The following is a 26,580-nucleotide window of genomic DNA, read 5'->3' as shown; positions in this document are numbered from 1 at the left end:
TCTATGTCAGTTATGCTAAAAAATAAAGATGGCGTCTGAAAGGTGTGGTTGGTGGTCAGTTTGTGTGTAAATGTACATTTTTGACCACCGTTTTTGACTTTTGATGTCATTTCTTGTGAGAAATTAGTATTGTAGTAATCCAATTTTTGCTTTGTTATATCACCAAAGCTTTCTGTTTTGTACTTCAGAAGTCTGCAAAGTCGTTGCCTGATAGGGCAGCGAGGCAACAAGTCAGCCAAAGCTTTCAGACGCAGCCAGTCCCAACAATTAACATATTCATAAAACATTGCCTGTCTAAAAAGGATGCAAGAAAAGAAAATGAGGACAGATTCGTTTATAGCATTGATTCATTAAGGAAAAAATAAAAAAAATACTTTATGATTGAGTAAAACTATGTAACTGTTAATATTGTAAAATGTAAGGTACTCAATTACTGTTGTATACAAACAACATCGCATTCACAATCTCAGTGATGTCAGCACTCACAATGTCAGCACGGCTCTTGCTCGTGTAGTAGCCTAGTAACGTTAAATAATGACCAAACTGTATGGCTGTTTCACTGACATACTACTCTGTAAAAAATAGAATGTGAAATTAATATTTTATTTTAATATATTTACTTATTTGGTAAGTGTTCTCATAAAAAAGCATGCAATAATTAAGGTGCAGTTGTATTTACAGTTGTTTGGCCAATTTTCAATGGCGAAATCCAGTCATTTCTATCCAAGCTGCTATTGAAAATAGATTTTTTAGCCTGTGCACTTGGCTGTCATTATCGAAATAAAGCCCTTCAGGCTGATACCAGACCTCAGCTTCGTATCATGAGATACATGTGATGTCACCATCTTCCTTTCATGTTTCTGTTTTTACTCTGAAATGACTCTTTATTGCACTTTTGTCTAACAAAAGTACACAGGCTTTCTTGTGCTGGTATTATGATCTTGATTCTTCATGAGCTAAATTCTTGTGGTGCTGCAACACATTTGTCCTGAAGCATTTAAACCCTTAAAAATGAGATTTGTCGAGTTTAAGTTTTCTTATATTACAGCACAAGATTTACTGCCATAAAAACAGTTTAGGTTAACAGTATTAGCCAAGAAACTGGAATGGAATGGAAACTAGATCCCTCCTCTGCTTCTTCTCTTCCAACAGGCTTTTGCAAGCACTGGACCAAACCTGCATGGAGACGTTCAGCATCAGTAGAAATGACAAGAAATGCCACATGCAGATCATATCTGTGAATCCACCTTTCAGCATTTTCTTTGAAGCAGATAAAGAATTTGGAGGGTTTTCTCTTCGACAGCAACAAGTGGGGGGTCTCAGAGGATATGCTCGCAGCAGGTGAGGCGGGTTAGATTATCTTTGCCTGAAGTATGAGAACAGCAGACGGTGGGAGGGAGTCAACAGTAGTGGGAACCTGCTGAGCTGGTGCTGTGGAGCAGGGATGGGCCTTTACAGCGGAAAACACTGGACAGGAAGAGCAGATCAGGTTTCTGATGCATTGAAGCTGTAAATGTGTGAGATTTTGATCAATAATGACTTCTGGCGTACGGAAAATACAATCCTTTGAACAAATGGCATGGATTTTATGGGTTTGATTTATTAGGGCAAGAATGTGTTGTTACAAAGCACCAGCATTGGAAATCCCCTAGCTTCGCCCTTCAAGGCTGATGTTGAATTTAAGTGACACACATTTGTCATGTTTTAACATGCTCATAAAAAGAAAAATAGGTAGTGTCTAACAGCTTCTTTGGTAGTCATTGTATTGAATCTTAATTTAGACCTTTGTCCTGCGGATTACTCAAAAGTCAAGAACACAATTTTTTTGATTATATATCTTATTATTTATCATTTATTAAATATCATCTTGCGTAAACATAATTTTCATTCAGTTCTGTTATCTGTTATACAAAAGTGCACATTTTGTTTGCACCTTCAATTTAGTTTTTGTAGATTATTCAACCTTTTTTCTTTTTTAATTAAAGTCAAATTATTATTGTTATGTTTAACAGGATCTTTTTAAAATACACTATTTTGTAATTAAAGCTAGATTGCAACAAATATTTAGACATTTTTAAAACATCCTCTGACTGCATCTTTTCTTAAAGGAGTTAACCTTCTGTCTCAGGCCACTGCACTGCGTAAAGCGTACAGTCCAGCCTCTCCAGGGGAATAACCACTGACAACTCATAAAATGGATTATTGCTTTAGTTATGTTATTTATGGTGACAGAAGTATGTAAACTGTATGGAGACAGAGAGAAGAAAAACACTGAGCCAAAGACCTCCAAAGTCAGCAGCCCAAAATAAAATCAGTGGTGTTGAGTGTGTTGTTGCGAGTGACGGGATCAAACTGACAAGTCCCACGGGAAAGGAATTTTTATCTTGAACCAAAGTGAACAAAATTGTTTGTGTTTTTAAAACATAATCGTTTAAAAACGCAACAAAAGCAAATTTGTAATTTAATAGAAAAGCTGTTTGTCAAAAATAGAGAAAGTTCTGTCTTGAAACTCTAGAAGACACAAGCTGATAGTCTTAATCTGCTTGCAATCACATCATTCTCTATAGACCTTATGTAGCCCCGCCCCTTTTCAGCGCTGTGCGCGTTGTCTTTTGTCTTCCGGTCTGTATTTTCCAGGGGGGCAGGGTTTCATATTATTTTGAAGTTTCCCCGGGCGCCGCCATTGGCTAGCGGACCATCACCTGCTGTTAGCATCCCATTGACTCCCATTCATTTTGGCGTCATTTTGACAGCGAATAACTTTACATCTGAGGCGTTTAAATACTCCATTTGTCCATTATTTATTTCTAAAGAAACATGAAAATGTATAAAAGGCTCCATTACCTTGTATCTTATGTTATGGCCCCGTAGAAGCAGTTTTTGTAAAAATAGGCTAACGATTGCATCATAACCACGCGACTCTCTGTCGCACAGTAGAGAAATTACCGTATGGACAGGAGGAGAAGCTCGCGGGCAATCGGGGGGACGTGGAGGCAAAATGACAAAATAATTAATCAGAATACTTAGCAAAAGTTTCTCCTGCTCCTAGCTCATGGACAGCTCCTACTCACACTCTCCGTCTCTGCAAGTTTCGGAAGGGAATGATTCAGATTTCTCTTGGCACAGCTACTAGAAGACAGACGGGTTGCTCACGTCACATCTACGTCGTCAAGCTCAGTTTGAGTCTGCGCAGTACGCTCAGCCATCAGGAAGTGAGTGCTTCTAATTGACTTCACTTTTCTCCGTTGAATCCAATGGGGTCGCTGTGTCCAGTTTATATACTGTCTATGGTATTTTCACTACGATCTTGCGTATTTATGAATGAACGGCTCGTTTTAAAATCTTCCCGGTCTCCTGACATTTGATAAGACATCTGCTTTAAACATTACAATCCTCATGATAACTTTCGTTAACTTTACATTTAGTAAATCCACTTCAAAAGCTAATTACTCCTGGACAGTAAATACAGCAATGCCATAGAGATATACAGAGCGACCGCTAAACCGGAAGTTCAAAGACAATAAAGATGGCGGCGCCCTTGTTTCTCTGGCGCATAAGGTCTTATAGACAGATAGTTTAGGCACAGCTGATTGGTTCTTGCTGTATCAGTAGCCAATGAGCTTGCTGCTCAACCTTCAAATACTGGCCAGCATTTGCTGTAGCAGTTCAGCGCACTTTTAGAAACCCTCTACCTTCACCAGCTCCACCTGTATATAGTAGATCTGCTATGGGTAATATGCTATATTGTACAGTAGCAGCATGTCTTACTTGCTCACAGCAGAGTGTTGTGTATGTATTGACAGTAGCAAGTCCTGTACTTGATCTGCAGCAGCAACAGCAGTGTAGCAGATCTATTCCGCCAAGACCAAACATATCAACACTGTCATATCCATTACCGTTCCAAACACTCTTGAGAGTTTTCATGATAGAACTAGGGGTGGAACGATATCCTCATGTCACGATTCAATACATATCACGATACTGAAATCACAATACAATATTGGGTGTGGAAGTGTAGGCTTGGACTTAGTGCTAACAGCCCAATGCACAGGACAATGGTGACACCAGAATAAAAATATTCATGATTCTGAAGCTGAAAATACAGAATTATTTTAGAAGAATATGCTTGCACTTTGTCACAGACTATATATATTTAAAATAATGTAGGACACTTTTTACTGGTAACAGAAGACATTTGGTATTATCAGGGCCCACATATATTCCTCCATTGCATTATTATACATTGTTTAATAGTAATGTCACCAGAACTCTGTAAACTTGAATTTTTTCTCACAGTAATTTTCATTTTGGGTGAACTACATACAATACAGATGCATTTTCACTTGTATGCCATGAAAGAGGAAGACTAGCCGTGCCTTTGAATGATTTGTACTGTTGTCGTTCATTCGTATGATTAATTATTCATGATGAATCTGATTACTAGGAGAGTTAATCAGAAAAAAAAGCACATAGATGATGGTGGAAGTTGTTCAGAAGACCCCGTGGAGTCCAGGATCTGCAATTAAACTGATGAAGCACACTAGCGTGATGTAAGTGTTCACTCAGATGTTTAGTTACACAAAGCCGCACACATTTGCTGTGCCCTGTTCTCCAATTATAATTCATCACTCATGTCTCAGTGTCATCGGCCAGATTATATTAACAAATCTCCAAGCACCACACAAAACCCTGAACACACAAAAACGGATGATCCTCAAAATGTTCTCCCTATTAACCTGTTAAGCGACTATTTGAGGCATATATTTGTTTTGTTTTAGTTTTTTTTTTTTTTTTGGGGGGGGGGGGATTCATATATTAATTTAAATCTTTTTTGTGGAAGGTCATGTAAAAGAGATTTTTATTTTCAACTATATATATATAAAACAAGCTTTTTTATAGTGCTCTCAAATTTTTTGGGACCCCATTTCTTCTGTCATTATTGTGATTTTAGAAGTGGAAGCGACCTCTAAATTTTTTCTCTTAGATGTTACAAATATGTTATGTAGTTTTTTCATGCTGTGATGAAGTTGAGAAAGCTTGTGTGAATGGGCAGGAAAATCTGTGGGGATAAGTGACTAGTTAAATGCAGAATGGAAATTTATGTGCCCACAAAAGTCAGACGCACATGTGCAACCTCAGAGAGGGACAGAATAACCCATTTTGACATGGTGCAATTTGTGTAAATCTTTACTATTTTCACATAGAAAGTTCATTTAAATAAAGTACTCTTTTGTGTCAAAAAAAGATGAAGACGTGTATGTGCAAGGTGCACGTGCATTTATTTACCACAAGGTGTCAGACTTCCATTAAGCTAAATTTAGCTTTGAGCTAACGCCAAAGTAGCATATGAGCAATGTTACTGAGGTAAGCGAGAGATGTTTAGCAAATTAAATTATATTTGCATTGTTTAATATAAACTTTAAACAAACTTTTCAAACTTTTTTTTCTTTCTTAGAAAAATCGCGCATTGCCATTAAAAAGGGCACAGAGTTTCCCTTGTGCAAGAACATGACTTGAGGTGATGTCATTAAAAAACAATTTGAACAATGTTTGCTTACTGGATTACAGGTTCACAAGAGACAAAGAGAGTGAAAGAGAGTTTCTTTTTGAAGCCACAAGTTCAGACATGTGTCCTGCATGCTCTGAGACATAAAACCCAAGAGCATTTTCTTTTGTGATAGCAAACTTAAATAATGTACAAAAATGACCAAAACACACATTGAGCTCCTTATTTTGTTAAATAAAATAAATAAAAATGTGCATAGTATAAAATACAGTTAAACTAGCCTACATATAGATTATTTTTATTTATTTTTGTCTAATTTCCTCAAAGTTTGTCGTTAAATACCAATGATTCACATGTCATTAAAACAAACATTTCTCATATTTACACATATAGCAACATATTCAAACCAGAGTTGATTAAAATGTTGTTTCTTTGCCAATGTTTTGCTGTCTAAATCTGGTCCACGCTCATAAAGGCACATTGCAGTTCTGTATTTATTATCAATGATGTTTGTCTTGCATGAATTGAACAAGAGTAAATGTAAAATAAACTCAAATACTTAAATTCAAAGGATAATAGTTATCTCCACTAGTGTTAAATCACAGAATACTGCCTTTCAGTCTTTACAGATAAATTAAGAAATAATTGTATAATTCATTTGTCATGAAGTGGCACTATCTAATTCTTTGAAGATCCATGTTCATATAATTCTCAGCTCTTCCTCTGAACTGTTGTGCCATCTGCTCAAGATGTATAGTGAAAATCACATTACATAAGGAATAATTTTAATACATTGCTGTAAATTAGATATAGGCTTTAAAGCTAATTAAAAATGGTTATATTTTTTAGCATTCAGGATGTCTGCATGCAACTTTACCTTTGTGACACTGGAGGGCAGCAGAAATCTTCTATCAAAAACTTCTATTCTTTTCTACAGCTCTGGAAATGTCAGCTCTCTTGCAGAATACCTGAAAACACCATAAACCCACCTTTATATTCCATTAGGTCTGTTATATGTGTATATAAATCTATCATTTTCCACTTCTCATTTCTCTTTCTCATTCCAGTTACAATGTAACCTGATGCGCAATCAGTACTAAATCGGTTATCGTCTGATATTTAATTGTGCATGCTAATGTCCCCTATTTTTATTGAATATTATTTTTTTCATACTGTACATGTACTTATAATGTTGTGATGCCTAAATTCACCTGTAGCATTTAAAATTAATTATCTTAGTTTTTGGTATTTATTTTTTCAGTTTATGTTGGCTAAATTGAATAGAATTTTAATATGAGCCATTATTCATAACATGAAAATAATTATTGGCTTATTGCTGTCTGTCAGAATTTTAATACCAGTGCATCCCTAATGTAACCTCAATGAAAGGTAATCATTTCAGTATGCAGATGGTGTGAAAGTTGGGTCTGAGAGAGAAAATGAGAGCAGAGGGGGGAGGAGAAGAGAGGGGAGGAAGGGAGGGACTGAGTGCACACAGTCAGTGTGCTGTTTTCTCCCCACTTCTCTCTCTTTCCCTCTCCTCACTTCCATCCACACTTAAGAAACAGTGCTTGGATGGACACAGAATCCCTTTTTTCCTCCAGTCTTTTTCCTAGTTCCCTCGTTTCTCCACCTCTATCCTCCAGTTGGCTCACTCTGCCTGTTCTACACCCCTTCCTTCCAAACACGCAGTCATCTCTCTCTCTCACTGTTGCTAATTTTTCCCCGTCGCCCCGCTCTCTGTCAGCATGGTGAACAGATAACTGCAAAGCTGTTGAACATGGGCTCCTGCTTCTACAAAGGTCACCAAGGTCAGTCTCTTCCTGATTGTATCTGAGTTTGTCTGTCTCTGTTCCATTAGCCTACCTGTTGGTCTGTCTGGTTATCAATCTGTTTATCCACCTGTCTGCTCATCTCCAGCATAGAGAGCATTTACATAATGCATGGATGTGGGAAAAAAAAAATCACAACATTCAAAAATAATCCAAACTGAGCACATAGTTGTGAGCGACTGAAATAAGTTGTAAATTGTTTTATTGTGTGCAGGTTTTATGCTTTATGATAATGATGCACAGTTTGCTCAGCAGAAAACATGTTGCTGCTAAAATACTGATGCTTACGTACCTGTAGGCCTATTATAATTAAATACTACGCGGCTCTTTGGAATTCTTGATTCTGATTGGTCTGTCGCTACACCCAGCGATCCTATATTCTGCGTCCATATCAGTCTGCTCCTCCATCGAAATCAGGTCTCCATCAACTAGGGTCTCCAAAACGACATACATTTAAAACATGAATTAATTTAAAGTGTAGGCTACAGGTGTGTGTGTGTGTGTGTGTGTGTGTGTGTGTGTGTGTGTGTAGCCTACCGGCGCTACTTTCATGTCTCATTGCAGCTACCACACATTTCATACAAACGCAGTTTGGGCCATCTTGTGTTCATTTACCGTTTGAAGTGAAAATACCCTCAGAGAACTTAGGTAGGTCTATTAATATTACTGTTACAGCGTTATTAGGCCGCTTATTTTGTACATTGTAGTTGACTATTTTCTTTGCGGTAGTTTGTGACGTCAGAAACACCATCGATTTCAAACCGCGTTTTTTAGACTGTCTTTGGTTCACTGCATTTTTAAGGAGAAAATATTTGGCAATGATGCTGACTTATGAATTTACACATGGTTTGTCTTAAAGCACATTAAACACACCACATAGACATATTAAAAGCTGGATTTTCACCACTGGGGGACTTTAAATAATTCTCAAATCAATATTTCATGCCCATGTGTTGATTTGGTGAGCAGCTGTGTACATTATCGCTTACATGACCGTCTTTATACGCTGAGGGATTTATTTTAGTTATTTGTCGCAAAATTTGCATGCCATGTTTAGATAACAACTGATTTTGAGAAGTTTTCTCTGAGCACCAGAGGGAAAATATTCTGTTCTTATTTGTATCATATCATCTCATCCGAATAAGACTAGTATATTATGGTAAGGCAGGCTGCGAGACAGTTCAATCTGAGTACACAGGTGTTGTGTCTCAGTATTTACAAATGGAGTCTAAGGTAAGAGGTGACATTTTATCCTCAAGGTGTCCTCCAAGGAAATGGCACCAATGAAGTGGATAATTTGTAAATCCCAGGGAGCGAAGGGTAGAGTTTGTTTGTCTGAGCCTGTGAGGGTTAGAAGGTCCAGAGCTCCGTAGCTATGGCTTGCGAAATGCCAGGGTCAAATCTACATGTATAATGCATATGTGAGATGGATGGAGTTTCACCATGATGAATAGGAGGCTGGTTTTAGAGGGGGAGACACGCATGATGTGTGACATTGTAAAGGTCACACATTGTCAGTTGATACCTGTTAGTAAATAACATGCTGCCGGGTGCCTGAAGCTCCACAGGTCTGAGATTAGCTGTCCTCTTTGAGGTCTAACCTCAATGAGATGCGGCCAGTGACGAAAAACGTCCTCTTGAACATTGGGGATCCCCAGGGAGGTGTTGTCAAGACAATCTCTTGTTCCCATGGAAACATGAGTGCAACTGGAGTGTGTCCCGTCCATCCACTCCAGATAAAACTCAATGCACACTGCCACATGCACGCACACTGTTGGAAAGATAAATTAAAGAAACAGTTATTTACAATTAATAGCATTATATGTTGTCCCTCTAGAGCTGCAAAGTGGCCAGCAACACCCCATGGAAGAGCTTCACTCATACGCTGAAGGACAGCCCATCTTCAAGGTGTGTTTTCTCACAAAAATCTAATATTTTATCCTGTCGTATATGTATAAATGGATCAACTTCAGTGATACATGGGAGTTCTTTCACACTCTGAATGTGTAAGATCTGATAAAAGTGACTTGTTAGGTGTAATTAGCACCTGTGATTCACTGTGTTGCTTGCAAATGTGATATTCTGAAAGATTTTATTTGGAACGGTAGGCTGTCATGTGTTTCCCGTCTTGTCATGTTATTCAGGGTAACCATCAGCCCTACAATGGCAGCATGTCAGATAAGAGGAGCAGCAGCGGGTATGACATCGGAGAATTGGCTACATCATCCATGCTGGGTGAGGAGCAAAGAGCACTTATTAGCAGAGCCGGACAGTAACGGAGTACATTTACTTGAGTACAGTACTTGAGTACAATTTTGAGGGATCTATACTTTACTCGAGTATCATTTTTGGGGAGTACTCATGACTTTACTCAAGTACATTTGAGAGGCAAATATTGTACTCTTTACTCCACTACATTTCTATCCATAACCGTGAGTACCCGTTACTTCTTCTAAAAAAAAAGGAAAAAAGAAAAATCTCGGAAACCCTCAATTTATTGGTTCCCTCTCAAACGTAATTGGATTGTGCAGGCACCACTGATTGGGACAGCCTATCAGCAATCACCTTCAGCTTTCCGCCAAAGTCAACTCCATGGTCAGATTTAGATAAGAGACGAAACCATGGACGAAACAATGGATGAAGACGCAGCAGGTCCATCCCGGGAATGTGCCAACCCGTGGCCCCCCCATTTCAATTTTCTGAACAAGTTAATGATAGTTTTCGCTTCAAGTGTTTGCTGTGTTTACCAATGTAAGCACTGTGGCAGTAGTAATGCAATATTTAAAAAATGTACTCTTGTACTCTTGATACTCAAGTACTTTTAAATACAAGTACTTTAGTACTTTTACTTAAGTAGACATCTGACTGTAGTACTTTTACTTGTACTTGAGTAAAATTTAGCAAGGGGTATCTGTACTTTTACTTAAGTAATGAAGCTGTGTACTCTGTCCGCCTCTGCTTATTAGACACCGTCACACTGTGTGTTGTTTTGCTAGGGTTTTGCTATCGTTCAGAATCATTCATCTGAATCAGAAGAGCAGTCGACCTTTACAGAAGCTTGCTAATGTAATTTCCCTCTGCCTGCATATCTCTCAGTTATGAACAGTCTCTCTCTCTCTCTCTCCTTCTATAGTGCCTCTTTTACCACCTGTTTTCTTTTCTGACTGTGTTTCTGCTTGACTTCTCCAGGCCCACTCTCTTCAGGAAGTTAATTACAGAGACTAATAATGTGTTATGGGTTTTTAAGCTTTACCAAAGAACATTTTTGATCATTTCAGTCTAATTATAAATGCAGTCACCAGCTGATGAATATGTATAATGAGCAAAAAAAGAACCACAAAAAGCTCAAAAAAAAAAAAAAAAAAAGAGCTAGAAATTAACTGCTTGTGTAAAAATGCTATTAGAAAGATTAATTTATAAAACACATGTCATGGGTTTTGCAAATCATTACTATATTCAGTAATAAGTTTTTAAGGACTTGCATGATAATTATGCACTCAGTTTTCCAGTGTAGAAATGTTTCTTTCCACTAGTACATTTGGTACAAAAAATACAGCCTGAAAGGAGGTGCTTAACCTTCAGAAAATGTTAATTAACATCAGGATGTCATAAAAATTGTAATGTGAGCTATTATATTTCCTTTTAATTTTATATGATATTTGCATTTTTTTGCTCTTTCACCAAAAGTTAGTTTAAAACTAGAGCTGTCAAAACGATTTATCGCGATTAATCACATCTAACAGTGTGTGTGTATATATTTCCAAACTTTTATGTTAGATGTGATTAATTATGATTAACAGATTTGGCAGCACTATTTAAAACATATTTATAATTTACTAAAATACTAAAAAACAAAACATCAAACCCTACATCAAAATTTACCCTATATCACCCAGTAAGTGGTGATCTAGTTTGGGACCAAATGTTGATTTGTAGTTAATAAATTAATAAAACAAAGAAAGAAATATTTGTTAGAATATATAAAACCTTTTTTCTTCCAATAAATTGGGTAAAGCTTAATAAGCTTTTTTTTTATTTTTTATTACTACAACAAAGTAAAAACCAATTCAGCAGATCGTGCCAAAATTATGACATTGTTTTATGATTTAATTGTTGGACACAATTGTGAATATCAAGACCTCTGAGGTGCTAAAGGCCAAAATCACCAATTAAAGGGGAATGATACTGTTTAAAACAAGCTTTTTTTATGCTAGGCTAGTTTTATGTTAGATGATCTTAATATCAAAACAGAAAATATGGAATTTTGTGCCTCTTTTTTCTTTTAAAAGTCATGGGGCACCAAAGTGTTCTCTAGTCTCTGCTTTTAGACACTAGTCCTAAAAAGCTGTTCAGTTTTTGATGACTTGGAGAGAAAAAGCTCGATTTATCCGTTCTCACCTTTCCCCCCTCTTTAGCAGTACCTCTTCATATCCTTCCCTCTTTTCATTTCTTTTATTTCTTTTAATATTGATTTGCACCCATGCTAATCCCTCCGATCTCTTTAGGACTGCTTGCCACTTTTAAAGACCACATCACTAAGCCCACAGCGATGGCTCAGGGCCGAGTCGCCCACCTGATTGAGTGGAAGAGCTGGGGAGGGGAGGCGGCGTCGAGAGGGGGCTGGTGTGGAGGATGGGGAGGTGTGGGAGCCGCACTGCAGGAGGACGAGCAGCTCTACTCCCACCTCACTGATGAAATCAAAGAAGCACGCTTTGCTGCGGGTGAAACGGCATTTATATATTTAACATGCAGCTACCAAGTTTCGAACATACCTCTAACCCTAAGTATAAAACTTCAGCCCTGCATAAAAGTATATACGGTAATACCTCGTTTAGGTTATCTAATGCTCCTCATAAGTTCAGCACTGCATAAAATGAAGGACAGAGGCAGGATTTTTCCATCCTTTCTTTCCACACTGACAACTCTTCTTGTATGTCTCTTGGTGACGTGTTGACGTCAGAACTATAGCAACCAATGTAGAAATACCGGATATTGACTACATTGTCTGAACCAACAGATCAGATTTCATCACCTGCAAAATGATAGTGTTATTAGCATCATAAATGTAAAAATGTAATTAATACTCTTTGATCTTGGTAATTGCCTATAATATTTATTTAAAGGTTAAATGCTTCTTCATAGGACATGAGTGAGAAAAGTAGAGTAGGTATTTTCTTCTTTTTTTCTGGTGCTCTATGTATCTGTGACCTTTTATCTCTTCTTGCCTGTCTCAGGTGTGGCGGAGCAGTTTGCTCTGGCTGAGGCAGCGATGAATGCCTGGTCCACACAGGACATTGAAAATCAAACCACAGCCGGCACAATCCCATTACAAGGTAATGATAGCACTGTCAATATCCCCAAACTCAAAGCTGCAATACCCAAATAGATGTGACCAGGGTCCAAAATTAACACTGCACACAAACTAGCTATTGTGAGTAAATGCAATTTGCCAGTGAGCAAGTGATTTTATAGGAACTGCAATATAATACATGGTTTACATCAGATTGTAACAATGATCTGAATCGAATCATGCCAATGTTAGTGACATGAAGGCAGGGCTGCCAACTCTCACGCATTGAGCGTGAGACTCACGCAATTGACACTTTTCACACGCTCTCAAGCCACACATCCATTTTCTCACGCACAGAAAAATTGCAGCGCAAAGAGGTACTTTTAATATTAAACTAATTCTCTGCTCTTAGATTCCATCAATTTTATTACGAAATTCAGACAAAAATACGTTTGGCGCTTGTAAATGTGACGTGACAGATCGCTGAGCGCCTCAGTTCAAGTGCACGTGAACCGATCATCTGATACTTTTTTATTTAAAGATGCAGTACAACTTACCGAAAGTATACATAATATCGACCAATTAGTGTTTTTCAACCACGGAAAGAGGTCAATATAACAGCAGGAGAACAATTATGTCACATAACGTTACATTTACCTCAGGAAAGCCATTTAACGACCATAGCATGTTAATTGAATAGAAAAAAATAGCTAGAGAGGAGATTTTGCTGAGCACTATATTACATTTTTATTATATTTTTACTTATGTCATTAAATAATTGTTATTATAACAAAAACTGCATTATATTTAATTTAATTTGTTATTTTTAACCTTTAAAAATACCAGCAGATTGGGCCCTCTGTTTACAGCATTAGGTGAGATTATTTTTTTAAATAAAATTTAAAATAAACATGTATCCAAATTAGTCAATATTGAATCAAAATCGGAATCAAATCACAAGAATGGAATTGAAATCTTGAAATTTTTGTCAAGCAATAATCTAAACTGTATCCTACCAGTCATTGTACAATGTAAACATTGTAACATGTTGTCACTAAACTGCATAAAATTCTATTTAGTTACCAAATGTTTTGACAATCACAATTACACTTATTGTGATGCAATATTTGTTATTACATTATTAGAATATTTAAACTCTTCTCATATATGATGCTGTGTTAAAAAGTTCATTTTAGACCCTACATGTAACAATGCTGAAATGATCAGCTTCACTGGTCACCAGTATGTTAGCTGGTCCATGTGAAAATATTCTGGCTATTCTGGTCCACCTGCAAGACCAGCTCTAAACCAGCCTGAATGTAAATAAACTGTTTTTGAAGAAGTTCTTGTGTTTTACTTACCCATGTATCATTTAAATTAATCTGTATATATTATATTCATATTCACAGCCCTTGATTAAAAGTAGAACAGTACTTATGGAGGTTATTAGCCCCTTTCACACAGCAATCCCGCTAAATTACAGTAAAATTACCAGAATGACTTTTCCAGTAAATACACAGCAACAGTGTTCCGTCTTTTTACAGGTAAGATTCACACATCAATATCAAAATACGGATAAACTCTGCGATATCAATAATTGGAAATGACCTTTAAACGCTGAACCGTTTTCTTCATCCACCTGGATGAGGAGAAGTGCTTTAGTTACAGTTAAAAAAAATGTTTTTACGTCTGAGTGACAGGGGATGATCACACATAACCTGGTTTTGCTCTTAAAAACACAAGACGCATAATAGTTACTATAGTACTGCAGTTACTATAGTACACAATAACTGGTAAATGGACTGGTAAATGGAAAAGAAGCCAGGGTCTCGAGTGCGAGACGTGGCGCAACGGTCAGATGTTCGTCTAGCGCATGTCTACATACACATAAACAGTTAAAAGCAACAGAACTTACTGTAAACAGCTCCGACAGAGCTTTACGATTGGCCCAAAGCCAGTGTGTTCTGACATCGTACTCATACTCAATTTTTGTTCACACACAGCATCATACCAGTAATTTACTAGTAATGTTACAATTTTTGAAAAGGTCCTGTATGACTGCACAAGACTGTATGTGTGAAAGGGGCTATTCTCACCATCTGGTTCATCTCACTCTATCCCAGCTTGTATAAAAATAGTGCTATTTCATTATAAAGGGGAACATCATGACAGCCTTGGTGCAGTAAGAAGCCCAGAACAAAGACAAATGATATGACCTGTTTAGCCAGATGAGCCGGGTTCAAAAACACATTTTTCCCCTGGAGTCTTACAGTTGCATAAATTACTACATAACAGAAATGTCTGAATGTGTCTGGGCCATGATGACTCATGGATCAAGCAGATCAGAGCTCTATATTGAGTTTGGGGCTTATTAGGCTTATTCATTTATGCTACAATTTTCATTCTAGAAGATGTGTGTGCTTTTCTGGTCTTTTTAATTTCTGCTGTCATAAAGATGATGATGTCTTCACAGACCCCGAGGGCCTCTATCTCTCTCAGTTCCTGTTGGATGGAGGGAGTCTGGGTGTTCCTCAGCACCTGTACAGAATGCACATGGAAGTTGATGACACCAGTTCCCTGGCACCCTCTCATCCTCCTCAGTCTCATTCCCCCAGTCATTCTCATTCTCCGCTGGACACGCCGCGTCCGCCTCAGGAGCAGAGGATCTCGCCGTCGGAAGGGCCCGTGCGACACGCAGACAGCATCTCCCTGTCGGAGGATGAGGTTTTTTATAACTGAAGTTTCGATGACACAGCGGAACAAAAAGAGAAAAGGTTTTTCGTCTATTCTTTGTGAGCGTTGATGAGGGAGAGACGCATGTGAGGTTACGTCTGGGGTTATCGCTTTACCGTTAAAGTATGTAATAGCTACAGCTGAGCCTCTTCGACAAGCAAAGAACGCAGGGATCGTTGTACATGCGGACATGTCAATTCATTCACATATCACATTGCCTTTTTGCAAATGAAAGCGTCTCCGTTTGCGGTAATGATGTTGGAGATCGGATTGTAAGTTAAAGGGGTCACACTAATTATGTCTACAGGAAGGTGAAAGGTCATCGCACATAAATGCATCTAAAATTATACATTGACGGAGGGGTGAACAAGACCATAATGCCCTTTCACCTTTAACTGAGTGTTTGTGGATATTTGCAGCAGCCTTTCACCATCAAAAAGAAGCGGAGGCCTTTTAGCCCTATAGACTGAAGAAGAAAGAGCCAAAATAAAACACGCTTTCATCTCCACAGACATTTTTTCTGGTGCATTTCCACTAAGAACGGCTCAATGGGGCTACAGGGTTAATAGGATCCTTTTGTGAGGACTCTGGAGGGTGAAAGTGACTTATTGACCTTTGAGCAAAGCCGCAATCATTACTTGGGACAGTGAAGTGGAGATTTTAAAGATTTTTCATGACGCTAAATGTTTATATGGGGATTTTGAGTATAAAACGTCTAACGCACCAAATGACTAGATGAATCCTTAAAGCTGAAGTGTGTAATTTTGCTATCCTCATCAAATAAAAATTCCAAAATATTGACTGTTTTCATGAGATTAAATTGATCTACAAATGCTTACATATAGTAAAAAAATGGGTTTATTCTTAATACTGTGTTAATAATACTCACATTATTAATATGGAATACGAGACATGAGTTATAAATGACTTACTTGTAGCAATTATTTGGTTTATTAATATGGGAACACTTTAGGGTCCTATTCTCTATTAACTATTTGCTTATTAGCATTAGTGTAATATTAAATTTACTTACTTTTAGTAAAATGGTTAATTATTATTAATATTATATAATTAATATTAATAATATTAAGATGGCAGATTGAATCAAACTACAAATGGCTTACTTGTAGCAAGTATTTATTCATTAATATTAATGTTATTTTTGATATTAATATTAGAAATATTAAGCTAGAGAAGTATTTTAACAAAAAATTACACACTTCAACTTTTTTTATTTTAAAAGTGGGTATGGTCACAATTGCCACAGATTTATAAATCACATGAAGAAGTGAAAAAAGTAGTAGAAAAAAAGTGTTACCTCAGCTGCCTTTGAGTAACTTGCCTCCATATTGTGTTAATAATTGTCAGCTTGTTCTGTTCTGTTTTGTGCAGTTCTTTGTACGTGTAAATTATGATTGAATCTTTAAAGACCTCTAATCTACATTGCTGCAGAAATCACTTGCTTTCAAGAAAATTCTTGTGTTCCTGTGAGTGTCGGAGTGAAAGCTGGAATAACAAACGTCTTGCCTTTTTCTCTGCAATTAGCCCTATTCACACTCCACTGACAAAGAAAGGTGATTGAAAGAGAGAGATGGAGGGAGAGAGTGAGGGACGAGGGGAATCAGCGATGGAGGGGATTATAGTAAATGCAGTGGCAGGAGAGGGCGAGACAGGAGGGTGCTGGGAGGTGGAATGGTCAAGTGTTATCATGCTCCAGGGTCTTTTAATAGAAGTTTACACAGTGTGATCCTCACGTGCGGCGTCAGATAATGTGTGTGACAGCTTTGTGCTCCACAAGTAGGGTTTAATTGTGTAGATAGAGGCTCTCTGGTGGTGAGCAGATATGGAATTGTGTTTGTATTTCAGCACAATATATTAAGGTACAACACACTGGGAATTTAAATGAATTCTTCTAAAACCTTTTCTGTGCAAAAAGCACAGGGGATAATGAGAGAAAAAGGGTTGAGAAATCAAACAAAGGCCGTTTATTACCGAAGCCTTTGTTCTGCTGCTCTTTTCTCCCAGTCTGAGGCTCACAAAGCTAACACGCTGCATGAGGTTACAAACAGATATCTCATTTCATTCAAACTCTAGACATGCATATGATATTATACAGGGTCAGTTTCATCAGACCCACCCACAACGCTTGACAGCAGCCGGGTACAATCAGACCCTAAATTCAAGAATATATATTCTGTTTTATTGAAAATTGGTGGAGAATTTTTTTTGTGAGAATGAAATATTAATAAATTTGGAAAACATTTTACTTAAAGCCTTTATGTATAATGCATTTTAGAGGTATTCATAATGTACATTATAATGCATTATATCGTTTCATTAATAACTGTAACAAAAGTTAAAATGCATTATCAATAATCACAGGTTTCTTGTTGCATCTGAAAGCGTGTTTTAATGCATTATACGTTCTAAAGGTGTATTATAACTGTTCACGAGATCACAATGCATTATAAGGTGCATAATTAATGCAATAAAAATATTTTTATAATGCATTATACACAAAGCCTCAAGTAAAGTGTTACTGACATTTGCAAAAGTTTGCAGATATACAAAAAGTTTTGAGGGGAAAAAGGCTGTTGGGCGCAATACTAATATGTGACCCTGGATCACAAAACCAGTCACAAGTAGCACGGGTATATTTGTGGCAATAGCCAACAATACATTGTATAGGTCAAAATTATTGATCATTAAGATATTAAGTAAAGATCATGTTCCATGAAGATATTTTGTAATTTCCTACCGTAAATATATAAAACATTAATTTTTGTGAGTGAATGCAGCACAATCACGAACATAAATGGACAACTTTAAAGGCGATTTTCTCAATGTTTTGCACCCTCAGATTCCAGATTTTCAAATAGTTGTATCTCGGCCAAATATCGTCCTATCCTAACAAACCATACATCAATGGAAGGATAATTTATTCAGCTCAAATTATGCATAAGCAGATACATTTGCTATAGCAAGATGTTTTTAAGCAGCATTTAAGTATAAATATTTAATTGAAATTTTCTCTACAGCCAACACAATGTCTTTCATGGCATATTTGACGTTTTGTCTTTTTAAGATGCAATAAAAGGGACTTTGTCAATAATGAAAAATCGTTCCACTTTTTAGATGGTTATTGAATATCTATTGATTAATCACCTTGACAAAAACTGAAAATCATAAATGCATCTTTTGTCTCAAAATACATGTGATAATTTTAGAGATTCTCATTAGTCCTATAAATCTACATTTAAAAAATGTTTAAATATACATTTTAATATATATATATACACTTTCTCCTTGTGGTACCCTATTAAATTGCTGCTTCATTTCATAATATTTCTTAATTATTTCGCTACCCCGTTTCACAGACAAGGCTTAACATAATCCCAGACTAAAATGCATATTTGAGCTGTTTTTACTGAAAGCAACTTGCACTGTGATATCTTAAAATGTGTCAGTGCCATTGTCTCAAGATTCACACCAGTAATGGGTTGTTCTAGGGCACGTTTATAAAAGGTACTTAAATGTCCTAATTGAACTAAGGCATAATCCTGGTTTAATCAAAGCCCTGTATGTGAAACCGGGCCTATGCAAAATTATTAATTGATCTCCTCATTATGATCCATGTAAAATCTCCAGCAGATGAAATATTAACTATTATTATCAAAATGGCAAGCACAAATTGATGACTGTCCTGGATTCTGATGTCTGAGCTGATTGTCCATGCGTCAGACTTCCTTTGCCATCTCTTCGATAATTTTCTTCATCTGAAAGTAAAATCACGCGTCATAACACCATCCTTTTTGCAATAAGTACATCTAGCTAGTGTGACTGGTATATTCATCATTATTTTGTTTGTGTTTAGAAGTATGCGCGTGTACATATTTGTCCTTGTGCACACTGCTCTTATCACCTCTTTCCATGTGACGACTCCACACAGCCGCCCATTCTCCGTTATAAACAGACGCTGCTCACCCGTGACACTCATGATACAATGAGCCTGACAGAACAGACACAAACACAAACATAGTAGAGGAACACCTGAACAAAAACATAATGTGAAGGAAACAGTCACCAGTTTATTCTCACTGCACCTGCTTTACGGTGGATTCAGGAGTCAGGTGTAGCCGCACAGGTTGAATAGAACAAACTTCTTCTAGCCGTTTACATGAACCCTGCAAGAAAAATGATTTAATGATGCTGAGAATTTTGAATATAACTTAAAACAAAAACAAATTGTTAACACTTTACAATAAGGTCCCATTAGTTAACATTAGTTAACGCATCAACTAACAATGACTAATAATTTTTTTACTATATTTATTCATCTTTGTTAACGTTAGTTAATAAAAATACAACCATGTTAGTTCATGTCAGGCCCCTTAAATAATATTAACAGATAGAACTTTTGATCTTAGTAATGTATAAGTAAATGTTGAAATTAACACTAACTTAGAATGAACATTAAAGGCTTTGGAAGTACTTTTCATTGTTAGTTCATGTTAACTAATGTATTTAACAAAAGGAACCTTACTGTAAATTGGGTAACACTTTATTTCAGCCCACTTTAGGCATTCTACTAAGTAACTTTGCAATTATATCTCTAACTCTTAGTAGAGTATTAGTAGACTGTCTGCTTAATATTTGCTAACACTTTATTTTGACATTCTACTGACTATAAGCAACTACGTCAACTTATTCATCTAAACCCAAACCCTAACAGTCTACCACAGTCTACTAATACTCTAATGAGAGTTAGTTGATATGTAGTTGATATGTAGTTGCAAAGTTACTCGTAGTTAGTAAAGTTTCTAAAGTGGACCATCAAAATAAAGTGTAACCATAAATTGTTACCAAAAATTATTGGATAAATAAAAATGTGTTTCATGCTTTTAAAATAAACCCTTCCTTCTTCTGACAATTTGGTCATAATTTTCTTGCATAATGCATAGTGATCATGGACTGTCAAGTTCAACCGCAATTTAGCTTGATTCATTATTTAAAACAATGACAGTTTCAGATTTGAACCTAGATCTTATTGCATATTAATTGAAAACTGTAACACTAGAGCTTTGGGGTCTGTTCACACAGAACTTTTGCGTTCCACTGCGCAGCTTTTTAACTGCTAAACTTGCACTAGATTGACGTTTTTGATTGTTGTGGCATGTCTCACTGCTTACAGATATGCGAAGAACTACGATGTTCAGAAGTTGTAAAAGTTCATCCCAAATTGAAAATTCTGTCATCTTTTACTCACTCTCATGTCATTCCAACCCTGTATGACTGACTTGATTATGTGGAAGATTTTTTAAAGAATGTTTCAACTGTTTTTTGCACTTATAATGAAAGTCAGTGGGGTCCAAAACATTAAAACCCATTGAATTTCATTGTATATATAGACAAATAAACCCCCACTGAGACAAGGTGCGGTGTCATTGGAAAAAACACAGTGGAATGCAAAATCACTTTCTGTGTGAACTAGCCCTAAAATGGCAAAGGCAAAACTGACACTGGTGCCACTTAAAAACCAAAAAAGAAGCCCCAACTGAGAATCCAGCTTCTGAATTGAAATGCTTTGATTATTCTTTCGTTATTTTTAATTATTCTTTCAGTAACTTTCAGCACAATTTCTGTTATGACTCAGCACATTATGGGTTCAATTACCTCATTTCTATGCTCTTGCAGACACTCCCGCAGATGTGATTTGTTGATTGTTCCCAGGAGAATAGGAGAGTCTTGGAGATAAGAGAAAAAGTAAATGGCATCGCCTCAGACTGTCGGCCTCATTTCATACAATAGTACTGTCATTGTAAAGTACTGTACTGGAACATTTTCTTGAGGGTGCAGTCTCGAGTGTGTCACCTCATCAACACACAATCATTTGTCCTTTGGGCCTTATCAACACACACATTTCACTCGCTTTCACTCTTTTCTGGGTGTTATTAAAGTGAGATTGTGTCATTGAGCTGGTGATATTAGTTAGGCTCACCGTGAGAGTCCACCACAGGAACTTCAGTGTCTGCGCTGTCGTTTAGGATTTGCTGCACACTTGTCAGTGTGTCTGTCCTCTTCAGCACGGCTCCCGCTGGGACCGCAAACTGCTCGATCTGAACATTGGCCAACCTGTGGGAGAGCATTCATGATGAAAACCATTTACTATCCAGCCATCACTACCTTGATGTCTGATGTCACAAGGCTGTGTCATCTGAAGAAAAATGTAATGTAATTTCAAGTTATAACATGGTGGAGCCTGAAGGCAGACGAGCAGATAGTTTACTCACTTTGGACAAGCCCGGATGAGAGATGGCAAGTGCGGGAGCTGTTTAATAAGGGATATGCCATCGTAGAAAGATGGACGGTGCTTTGCACGAGCCACCGCATTGGATACCAGCGTAGCAACCAGAGCGGGGACAGCGTGAGAGCATTGGCCGGTCATTTCCAGAGCCAATAGGGCAGGAGAGAGCGTGTGTGTCACAGCCCCAGAGAAGGCAGCTGCTCCTGTACACACACATACACAGAATATGACCCCATTAATGCATTTAGACAGGCCTTATCGTCTCTGTGTGCCTGCAGTGTTCATAATCCTCCTTCAGAAAACTGACAGGATAATAAAATTGTTTACCTGCTAAAGCATAGCCGCCCGGGTTTATCAAACTCTTTGTTGATGAGATTCCATCTGAGAGGAGATAGGCCGAGCCCTCGCCTACGAAACGTCCCACTGCAGCACCTAAAACACAGACAATTGCTGTTTCAATGGGCTTCTTAAATAAAACATCTTATGGTCCACTGGATTCACTGAAATCTGTATATGGTTAAACTAATACATTATAAATTATCGCTAACTACATTTTGACAACTACAATACTACATTTTATTTATATATTTTTAAATATTTTATTTTGTCATTGTTATTTTCTTATTTTTATTATGGTAATTATACAAGTTATTGTTTTAGTATTTTATCCCATTTTATTTTATATTTATTTTATCACATCACATTTTATTTTTTATTTTATCATTATTATTATAATTTTTATTGTTTATTATTGTTATTATTTGTTCATTTTTTTAAATGTTTCAAATTGTATCATATTTTAATGATTCATATTTTATTTAATATTTTAACTACTATTATACTTTTATTTTATAATAATATTATTTTTTTTTCAATTAGCATGATGTAAATCCCATGGTATGAAGACCTACCGTAAACAAATACTGGCATGAAATAGCCAGCAGGTAAAGGCAAAGTACAAGCCACGACCAACAGCCCAACCTTACAGAGAGATGGTAGAAATCATGAAATCTGCTTATGAGAATTTTTTTTAATTCTTCAACAAGCAGCTTATGAACACCATGATTTATATAGCTATTTTACCTTCACAGTAATGAAAAATCCTAGCGTTTGGAAGTAACCGCTGCCGGGTGGGTTCCATGCCTGCCAGAATTTGTTCTGAGGCTCAGGCAAGGCAGAGGCATTCTGGGAAACAGTGTACCAGGAAGTGCCGTCTAACAGTGAAGTAAGCAGCTGCTTCATTGTGAGCTAGTAGAAAACAACGAGAAATTTAAAGTAAATACAAAACGAACACCAGAGCACCAAAGTTTGAAGTACTGCCAGTATTCCAGAAATAGGCCTATCCTCACCTCAGCAGCAATGAAATGTCCCGCTGAGTGATAAAACGTAAAGCAGGCAAGGAGAAATGCCACAATAGCTGAATAAAGTGACTTTCTGGATATGATTATGAATACAAACAAAGTTAGATCACAACAAATATCTTCAGGCATCCAATTAAAAGACATATATTTGATGTCAACATACAGTGGGGTCCATAAATCTGAGACTATGATGGAAATATGGGATTAAAAATCAAATTTACACCTGGAAATAAAATATTTTAGGATTGAAGACGTAAATAATTCAAGTTAAACATTTCATTCATACTTTCATTATTCTGATTTCCAAAAAAAAAAGAAAGAAAGAAAGTAGAATCATTTCAGTAGTGGTTGTTTGGACCTCATTGTGTATGTATGTTTGTATATATATGCACACACACCAAATGATGACAAGGAAAAGCATGAAAAAGTATGAAATTGTCTGCTGGAATAAATTTTTCAGCTCACTCTGTTGCCAGAAATCTGCTGATGGTTTTGTTTGTTTTGACAAAACGCAGAGCCCAGCGATGACAAAATAAGTAAATACAGCTGAGAATACTGCAGAACAGCCTGAATCAGAGGAAAACACCATTAGAACATTTACTGCTTCATGAATTTTAATAATATAAACACTGAGATAACAGACATGACTAATCAATATTTAATTTATGACTGTCCATCGCCAATCTGGCAATTGAGAGCTTACCCAAGCAGAGCGAAAATGAAGATTTCAAAAGGCTGGTAAGGCAGGTCACTAGAGAAGCTGGTTTTAAACAGGGCCTGGATTGTCTCTGTTGACATGGAAAGATTGAATAATTTCTCTCATATATCCTTCTGGCTTCTGGTGGTGTGATACTTTCAGTTTAATCACATTTAAATTCAATCATGCCAATTCATAGCTTCCCATAAGGCTAACTGATGGTTTTGTGGGGGATGAGATTACTAAAACACCAGTAGCATCCATTAGGGGGCGCTGTAGGTAATGTAAACCTCTCACCTTGATCTCTACTACAGACCGAGAGCAGCCTGAAGGTGATCGCTCCACAAGCTGCTGCAAAGAAGCAGGGACAGTAATCTCTGACTGAATAATGAGTCCCCATCACCTCTACACTGAACAGAACGCCTATGATGGTACAACAGAGAGAAACATTCAGGGAAAGGTCAGGTGACAGACTGTCAAGTGACTGATGAGATACACTAATGACTTTGTGTTTTTTAGTATTAAAGGATATCACGGACCACGGTGACGTCAACTCACCGCTGATTGGAGCCCCAAAACAGCTCGCAACGCCCACTGCTGACGCCACAACCAGCATTTCTCCTTTAGCTGCTCTCTGAATGAACCGAGCCACAAGAGAGTCATTAGTATAAGTAGCCTTCTATACAATTTCCATCTGGTTCTCATGATACAAAATTAAAGAGGGCAGCATGGTTCATTTGTTGCAGTGCATTTCAACTACCTGCTTTCCACCACGACAGGAAACATGCAGGCGATTCATGAACGCACCCACCATGATAGATAAATGGACAAATGGGCCCTAATGAAATGAGTTGTATTGCAAGTATATTGAAGGTCAATATACGTCACATTTATGGTTAAGCTCCACATCCTCATTTGTATATAAGAGGTTCTTACCACTTTGCCAAGAAACACTGTGCTGCCTGAAGCTAGTGTGCATATCAAGCCAAACACTTTAGCAAACAGATTGGAGAGGGACAGATAACCTGGCATGTCTATCCCTAAGAGAATAGCCCTCGCCTCAGGAACACCAGAGCCTGAAGGGTCATGGGTGAAACACATAATGCATGACCAAATCAGTTTTATGTTTATAAGTCAAACCAACAAACAAAGCAGGTGCATTTTTATTTAAAATAGGCCTACACTAAAAATGTGTGTTGTTGATTTTGTCTCGTGCATTTACATGTGTAAAGCACACTATATTTTAATCATGGATTTAAATAATTATAATAAATGAGATTGGATATACTCTAAATAAGCAATTTATGCAATGATAGCAAAATTATTTTTATTTTTATTATTATTATTTTACCATGTAAAGATGTGATGAGTGTCTAGCTGACCTGCAGAGAATGGGCAGATGCTGTGGGCAAAGCTGGTGGACAGGGCACAGAGGCATGCTGGGTAAAGCGTCCAGCAGAGGAACTGTAGCAGGCGGTGACCCTTCAGACAACCGTACAGCCATTGGTGAGCTAATAAGAGAGAAGGACATGGACTGAGGTTTAACAGTGTGTGAGAAATAAAAGAGAATCTAAGGTCGTCTGTTTTTGAAAGACCTTGGCCCACTCAGCTGCTAGAATGCTTCAGTCTTCCAACAGTTAGCCCAACTGACCCACCTGCATCTGTATGTAACCATTTTTTTAAGTGACAAGGTGGAACTGCTCACCATTCAGCAGCTTGGCCACAGTCATGTCCATGAAGAAGCTCATTAGAGCGGTGATGATCCCTAAGAGGGCATAACAGTACCACTCCATGCTAGCAAAAGACACCAGAACCTTCTTCACATACAGCACACACTCTGCCCAAATAAAAAGCACATAAATCACAGTGGTTAATTATGATAGTTTGAATTTCAGCATTGAGGATTGATAGAGTGAGATCATTGATGACAGGGAGGAAATTGCAAATGATCCGCCTCACCTCTGATGCGTGACCGTGATTGTTGCCAGGGTCTCCATGAATGCTCATTAGAGCTGATTAGCTTTTCCTTCACCGTATCTGGGTCTGTCTTATCTTCATGTGTGCACTGTTCTTCAGTTTCTTCAAGATGCTTTACATTTACACTAATTGCATCCATTGTCTGAAATTAAACATGCATGGTCTTTGTGTCACCATGAAATTAAAATGTACAATTTTTCTTTTTTCATGGAATAGTACTTATTATAAACACACATCATTATTTAATTTTTTAAAATGTATGTGTCCTCATAATCTTTAATCAAAATAACGTCCTTCCCTCTTGTAGCCACATCTCTTTTGTGATGACGTGTTTACTGATACTAGGGTGGGACAACCTGTCACTCACATGAGATCCACCAATAGCAAACCACAACGATCCAACAGTCCAATCAATTCCTAATGGACAAAATAAAGCGGCTCCCGCCCAAAGTTTTTTCTTACTCGAGAAGCCGTTTCACTCGGATAGGGTACGTCACAATATGGACGAAAAGACTATCGCAACTTCCATTTCATAATGGCTTTAATGCAATTTTACATCTCTAAATCTCAAATTTATTACACATTGAATTCTCAATTCTGATTGGCCAATCGTGCCATCCAGTGTTCTGATACTTAATTTTCTCCGTTATCCATTGACAACGCTGTTTCAGACCGCTCAGCCGGTAAGTGCGCACTCCGTGGACTCTTAGCGTAAAGGTAAAATCATACAATAATTTGAACTCAAATTATTGTTTAATGTCCATGCATTTATTTCTTTGGCAAGTAGCTGTGTAAGACGCGGGATATTTTAATTTCATATCGTGGTACTTTTCGACTGACTGCACATTATTCCTAATAACGTCAGTATAGATAGGCCTAG

The 26,580-nt window shown here is 37.3% G+C and overlaps 2 protein-coding genes across 2 annotated transcripts; one reads left to right on the top strand and one right to left on the bottom strand.

The window, feature by feature from the left end:
- The first annotated feature begins 6,910 nt into the window (after positions 1 to 6,910).
- fam131c (family with sequence similarity 131 member C) lies at positions 6,911 to 16,804 on the top strand. The gene is made up of 6 exons (XM_084099185.1): positions 6,911 to 7,317; positions 9,176 to 9,246; positions 9,483 to 9,573; positions 11,844 to 12,059; positions 12,573 to 12,671; positions 15,102 to 16,804. The coding sequence occupies exons 1-6, from the start codon at positions 7,287 to 7,289 to the stop codon at positions 15,365 to 15,367; spliced, it is 774 nt and encodes a 257-aa protein (XP_083955311.1). The 5' UTR covers positions 6,911 to 7,286; the 3' UTR covers positions 15,368 to 16,804.
- Positions 16,805 to 18,310: 1,506 nt separating this feature from the next.
- clcnk (chloride channel K) lies at positions 18,311 to 25,839 on the bottom strand (the record flags this gene model as incomplete). The annotated part of the gene is made up of 19 exons (XM_084098651.1): positions 18,311 to 19,137; positions 19,284 to 19,370; positions 19,465 to 19,545; positions 21,035 to 21,105; positions 21,360 to 21,493; positions 21,652 to 21,868; positions 21,993 to 22,097; positions 22,577 to 22,646; positions 22,749 to 22,913; positions 23,015 to 23,099; positions 23,492 to 23,593; positions 23,730 to 23,814; positions 24,021 to 24,146; positions 24,282 to 24,357; positions 24,484 to 24,561; positions 24,660 to 24,799; positions 25,106 to 25,234; positions 25,429 to 25,560; positions 25,683 to 25,839. 19 exons carry the CDS (start codon positions 25,837 to 25,839, stop codon positions 19,099 to 19,101), a joined length of 2,079 nt encoding a protein of 692 aa, XP_083954777.1. The 3' UTR covers positions 18,311 to 19,098.
- Positions 25,840 to 26,580: the final 741 nt, after the last annotated feature.

This window comes from Abramis brama (assembly GCF_963993115.1).
Source record: "Abramis brama genome assembly, chromosome: 22".
In the NCBI taxonomy this organism is placed as follows: Eukaryota; Metazoa; Chordata; class Actinopteri; order Cypriniformes; family Leuciscidae; genus Abramis; species Abramis brama.
This window is presented reverse-complemented; position numbering and strand designations above follow the sequence as displayed.

Excerpts from the sequence above, each read along its gene's own strand:
- fam131c (XM_084099185.1), top strand. The coding sequence starts at position 7,287 with ATGGGCTCCTGCTTCTACAAAGGTCACCAAG. Across the intron at positions 9,247-9,482 it reads AAGGACAGCCCATCTTCAAG|GGTAACCATCAGCCCTACAA; the intron begins GTGTGTTTTCTC and ends CATGTTATTCAG. Across the intron at positions 12,060-12,572 it reads AGAAGCACGCTTTGCTGCGG|GTGTGGCGGAGCAGTTTGCT; the intron begins GTGAAACGGCAT and ends TGCCTGTCTCAG.